General features: G+C 63.4%; 1 protein-coding gene across 1 annotated transcript in view; it reads left to right on the top strand.

Annotated features, from left to right (window-relative positions):
* Positions 1-5,499: 5,499 nt before the first annotated feature.
* The window catches only part of WBSCR27 (Williams Beuren syndrome chromosome region 27), a 2,177-nt gene continuing 1,489 nt past the window's right edge, over positions 5,500-6,187 (top strand). Inside the window, exon 1 of the mRNA XM_010585962.1 lies at positions 5,500-5,613. Within this exon, the coding sequence (XP_010584264.1) occupies positions 5,500-5,613 (114 nt within the window). The remainder of the gene's footprint in view (positions 5,614-6,187) is intronic.

Raw genomic sequence — 6,187 nt, forward strand, 5'->3', positions numbered from 1 at the left:
CGGGGAGCTCCTGGGGTGTGCCCGGGGAGGAATGCTGAGTCACGAGGGTGCTGTCCCACGAGGGATGCTGAGCCACGGGGCTGAGGTCTGCCGAGGTGGTCACGATGCGATGGCACTGCCTGTGGGCGTGGGAGCGGGGAGGCGGCAGCGTGGGATGCCTGGCTGCCAGCAGGGCTGCGAGGAAGGGGAAGTGTAGAGGACATGATGGGGTGTGACAGAGCAGGCAGGGGTTGTATGGGTGTGGGTGGGAGCTGAGCCGAGGGAGCAGGCTCTCAAGGTGTGTTGGACATGACCAAGGTGGGAAGTGGAAGTCTCTGGTCAGGGGAAGAGAGCAGATGCCAAATGAGGACAACAAGAAGGAGCAAGGGGGAAGGAGGAAAGTGCAGCTGGGGCAGAGATGGGAGTGAGGTCCATGGGCTGGGGGTGCGGACATGGTCTGCGTGGGGCTGCTCAGTGGTGAGGAAGAGGTTGAGCTGGGCAGCGGCTGCTCAGGGGAGAGCTGCAGAACGAGTGCACATTGCGAGCAGAGCTGGGGATTTGAGAAAGGTTGCATTTGAGATGGGGACAGTGAGAAATGGGAATGTCACCAGTGTGGGAGCCCCGTGCCCCCATGAAATACTGACGTGGGACTACTGTGCCCTGGGGGGGGGGGGAGCACCAAGCATTAGGGGTACAGGAGGGGTGGGAGCACCATGCACGAGGGGTGAAGGAGGGTTTCGGGTACCGCACATTGGGTGTGCAGGGGGGATGGAGCCCATACACTGGGGGTGCAGGGGAATGGAGCACTGTGTCACTAGGGGTGCAGGAGGGATGGGAGCACCATGCACTGGGAGGTACAGGAAGGGTGGGAGCACCATGCACTGGGAGGTACAGGAAGGGTGGGAGCACCATGCATTGGGGGTGCAGGTAGGATAGGATGCATGTGATGCTTGTACAGAGGCTGGGGCTGATGTGGAAGCACCATGGCCTGGGGATGTTCTCGGCATGGCAGGCATGTCTTGCTGCGACCCGGCCCTGGGGAGCAGCCGTGGTCAGAGCCCTGCAGGGTGGCAGGCCACAGCCAGGGACCGTATCAGGTCCCCAGGGGCTGCGTGTGGTGTGGGCAGCATGGTTCGCTGGCAGGGGGACAAACGTTCCCAGCCATGCGAGCAGTCATGAATCAGCTATGTGAGCTGCTCCCCCAGTCTGTCTGCCTGCTTCGCCAGTCTGATCTCCGGCCAGCTCTGTGCCATGCCATGCTGATTTATATCTCAGCTTTTTCTTGCTACCTGGTTGTAAGCCATGCGGGCGTTAGGGGCCGGTGCAGATGGTTTAGTGACAGCAGCCCTGGCTGCCATCAATCACAGCAACGCTTGGATTTACAAACTGAGAAGTCAGGCAGGAGCCCAGCAATCCAGGGGGGGCTCGTGGTGCTGAGTGGTGTGTGTTAGGCAGCAAAATCCTCCTGTCCCTGGACACCACAGGGCTGGGTTTTAGGGAAAGACTGGGCAGTTCAGAGGCTTAACAGATTCCAGCCACATTTGGATGCTGGGAAAGGAAAACACTGTGTCCTCTAAGCATGCAAGTGCAGAGCTGTCCCAGCCTGCAGCAGCGCTGGCGTGCAACACCCCACCAGCCACCCTGTCCATCCTGCTGTCTGCCATCTCCTGGGCCATGGGGAGATGCACCCTCCTGCCTCTGGCTCCCCACAGAGGCTCTCCAGGTCCCACCTGGCTGGCACTCCATGGGGTTTTCCTGCCCTGCCCTATTTTTCCTGCACCCTGCAGAGCACCCCACTTCAGCAGGGCAAGTCCTGCACCTTGTAGAGTTCAAATGCCCCACAGGATGGCTGTCCTTGCTGCCCCAGGCTCAGGATGTGCAACAGAGAGCTCAGAGGACCATGAGGGGTCTCATCCCAGAGCTGTGCATGCCTTGGGGTGCCCTGAGGACATTCCCCAGCACTGGCATCCTCCCTGCACCACCAAGGAGGACCTGGAGTAGCGAGAGAAGTACAGAGGTGCAGTCCATGACCCTGACAGCCTGCAGTGACAGTCACCGTGACTGTCACTAAAGTCGCCTGAGCCAGAAGCTGCCGAGTCCTCAGCTGGCCCCATCAAGCATCTGTGCCCTTGCTCGACCCCGGGGAACATGTCCACCCCACAGCTGGACAGAGGGGCTGGAAAACACCGAAGTGCCAGGCTATGAGCTCCCATCACTGTGAATATTTGGGACCAGAGAAGCACATGCAAACCCCTGTGCAGCACGGACCCGCCCACGCAGCCCACGCAGCGCACCCCAGCCCCTGCAGCACATCATTACTGCCCATTCATCGTGTCCAAGAAGCTGGACTCTCAGCTGCTGCTGAAGGCAGAATCATGCTGCTCTGGGGGGGGGCGTCTTTTGGCTATCATGGTACCCAGGACCTGCAGGGCCCTTGTCCCAAGGGGCTGTGTGGGGCAGAGCACCTGTGGAGCAGGGTGATACACCAGGCTGTGGTGCTGGGGTAGGGGAAGCAGAGAGGAGGCACCTGGGAAGGCTGGCAAAGTACAAGCTGAAGGTGTCTAATTGCTCCATAAACTCAGGGGATGGATGTGGGTGCCAAGGCAGCCCTGCCAGGGGAGCAACTGGGCTCAGGCTGGCATGCCTGCCGCTCCTGTGAGCTCCCAGCAGCCATTGCCAGCAGGACCTGCTCAGAGCAGGAGCTCACTGCAGCCTCCAGCCCACATCCCACCCCTCACAAGCACAGCCGTCGTGGCTGCTGATGGCCTGGGATGCAGGGGCACGTTTGTGGTGGATATCATCTCAAACTACCTGAGCGTGTCAGGCTGCCCACAAAAGCACAAGTCTTGTGCACGTGCCTCCCTCCGTGCTCTTGCTGGGAACCAGCTGTCCACCTCTAATTGATGCCACTGGGCTCACACATGACTGCACGGGCAACCCAGCAAGTCTCTGGGGCACACAAGGTTGTGGAACCCAGCATCCTGCAGCTCCACCTTGATGAAGAGACTTAGGGACTTCCCACCAGCATTGATTTGTCCAGGGACAGCATTAGTCCTACTCAAGGGCCAAGGGCATGCCAGGGATGCCCTGCACAAGCCCTGGGAAATGCAGGCCCACCTGCCTGGTGTACTGACTGCCACTGCACACTTTACCCAGGGGTCCAGGACTGGCTCAGATGTGGGACCTGCAGGCAGTTTAGGAGACAGCTGACATTGCTAGAGCTGGCAGAGCCCAACCTGGAGAAGCCTGGCACCGCGGAGGATCCAAACCCAGCTCAGACATGGTTTTTCCCATTGCCTGTCCTAGCTCAGTGGCAGGTTCGAGGGTGAAGGACCCACCTAAGCTGCCCTTCCACCCCTGCAGCTCTCTCTTGGTGAGGGAGGGCAGGTGAGGTCATGCCGGAGGTCTGTGGGCTCAGGGTGGCCACCCAAGCCCCTGCCTCGGGGACGTGCATCCCCTCAGCCTCCCCGTTGAGGGGTGATGGGAACACCCCACCGGAGTGGTTGCACTGAGCTGGTCCAGCCCCAGGTCCAGGGTCCCAGCAGGACAGGGCAACGTGCCCCGTGCAGCTGGCACAGCCAGGGCACAGCCAGACCCCCAGTCACCAGGCAAGGGACAAGGACAGCACCTTAAGGAACTGCACTGCAGCAGCAGGATGGCACGTGCCCCAGTGGGAAGCCCTCCAGTGCCAGGCCACATGGCGGGACAAAGTCCAGCCTCGGCATTGGCACCGGTGCTGGGGAAGCTCTAACCTGTCGCAACCTGGTGCCACGGCCTGGGGGGACCCTGCCGTCCTGCCGTGCATCCTCGGGGGACAGCCTGTGGCCTCCGACATTGGCACTGGGTCTGGTCCAAAGCCTGGCTGGCCGGCGCTGGGTCCAAGCCAGCCCAAAGCCGCCGTGACGTGGGGCGCAGAGCAAAGCTGTTTGCACAGCTGTGCACAGCACAGTGGAGCGAGCCAGCCCAGGGAAGGCAATGTTTGGAAAAGCACTGGCTAATTTGGGACTGGATCTGTGCGGGTCGAGGCTCGGGGAAGGCACAACCCAGCTGCAGCCCAGAGGGCAGTGGAGACAGGGGTGGGGGGCTTGCTGGCGGTGTACCCTGCCTCTGGTTTCTCTTGTAAACGAAGGTCAGGCTTCAATTAGCGGCAGGAACCACGCTGGGAGCGTGAAAGCCGTTATTAGAGGCCTGGCCACGAAGCCGTCTGGTGGTCACCGCAGTGCCGGGGCAGGAGGTGTGGAGCTCGGCGGGGTGGGGGGGGCAGGATCGGACCCGCGCGGGCAGCTGCAGAGGGGACAAAGTGCCGGTGCACAGCGGCGGGAGCTGTGGCAGGGTTGCAGCCCCCCGCGGACCCCCTCCAGGAGCCATCCGTGTGTCCTTGGCGCGGGTGGGGACGACCCCTGCTCTCCTGGGTCCGACCCCTCGCCGCCCCCCGCAGCCCCACGTGTCCCCTCTGGCACCCCCCCGCCCCCGAGGGATGCTCGGAGGAGGTCACCGGGGGGGACACCGGGCTGCCGCACCGGGGGCCCGGCGGGCGCCGGGCAGTGCCCCGCCGGCGGTGGCGGAGCGTGGGCGGAGGGCTCCCTCTCGAGGTCCCCGGCCAGCACTGCCTATCCCGGGGGCAGAGCCAGCCCCCACGCGTGACCGTGGGCAGGTCCCCACGGGGCTGCCGGCCCCGGAGCAGCTGGATGGCGGGGAAGCGGCCACCACCCCGGGTGGTGGCCAGGAGGACGCAGGGACGACAGAGGAGCGTCAGCGAGGCGCCCGAGGTGCCGAGCAGAGCAGGAGGTGATGGGAGCCACCAGCTCGGGGCAGCCACCGGCTCCTTCAGGGCACCCTCATTTTCTTTCTGTCATTAATTAGCGGCTGGATTTGTCTGCTTCGCTCCTGGAAGAAGCCAGAAACCAAGTGATGGGTCACAACAGTTGAGGGTAGTTCCCCCAGGCCAGAGCTTGTCTCACGACCTCCACCACGAACATCAAAGGTTGGTTCAGCAGAAGACGAGAGTCACTCCCAATGCAGCGCAGACTCACCAAGCAACAAGTGTGCAACCTCCCACAGAGAGTACCTCCAGCTGGGGCCCTAGCTACCCAAGAGCTAATGAACATCTCTCGTCAATCAGCTGGATACGGCACGTTACAAATGCTGGGCACCTGGATCAGGCATTCCAGAGAAGGACGACCCGGAGGAGATATCTTACCAGCTCCCCACGCGTCGTGCTGGCACTCAGTGACGTTTCTTGTCGTGCTTCCCACGAGCAAAACCCAAACTTGATATAGCCAAGATGTTCTTCCTCCTTCCCAGCCCTGAGGGTCCGTGTTCCTGTCCTCCGTCCCCAAGCCCTGCCCGCTGCTGCACACCTTGTCCACGGGCAAGGGGCCGCACAGAATGACCCCCCCATGGGAGTGCTTGGGCAGCTGGAGATGGGCAGACAGGGCAGGAGAGGAAAGACCTGCCCCGGTGGGAGAGGGGGTGGTGTCCCCTTCCCCGGGGGGGCTGGGAGAGCTGCTCAGCATTAGGATGTCACCTCCACCCGTGGTGGGACAGGGTGGGTTCAGGTGGTGGCAGGGGAGCGTGGTCACCACTCGCTCGGCGCTGGGCGGCGAGTCCCAGCGGCGGAAGGTGCAGATGCAGGTGCGGAGGTGACGGCACAGCACCAGGGCCCTGCGGGGCTGGGACAATGGGCCGGGCAGGAGGTGACCCGTTCAGGGAGCAGAGTCACCCCGCGTGGGACACCAGTGACACGAGGGACAAGGCAGCAGCGCCTGAGCCGTGCAAGGGACAGAGCGGGGGTCTTCAGCAGGAGCGGGGTGGGAGGGGGCCTGGGGACACCGCAGGGACAGAACGGTGGCCCTGGGGCACTTGGTGCCAGCTCTGCCAGGGCTCTGGGTGTCACCTCCCCAGGGCACTTGGTGTCACCATCCCTGGGTATCTGGTCACCCCCCCAGGGCACTTGGTGTCACCATCCCTGGGTATCTGGTCACCCCCCCAGGGCACTTGGTGCCACCCCCTCGGGACACTCTGTGGCCCCCTGGGGCACTTGGTCACACCCGGCCCACCTGCTCCTTGCCCCCTGCCTCCCCCTCCGCCGCACTTGGTCGCGCCCGGCTCGCCGTTCCCCCTAACGGCGCGGGACGGAGGCGGTGGAGGTGACGGCCAAGGTCCGGCAGCCAATGGGGCTCTGGGGGGCGTACCCGGGGCGGGGGCG

The sequence above is a fragment of the Haliaeetus leucocephalus genome, unplaced genomic scaffold (assembly GCF_000737465.1).
Source record: "Haliaeetus leucocephalus isolate CR32 unplaced genomic scaffold, Haliaeetus_leucocephalus-4.0 Scaffold136, whole genome shotgun sequence".
Taxonomy (NCBI): Eukaryota; Metazoa; Chordata; class Aves; order Accipitriformes; family Accipitridae; genus Haliaeetus; species Haliaeetus leucocephalus.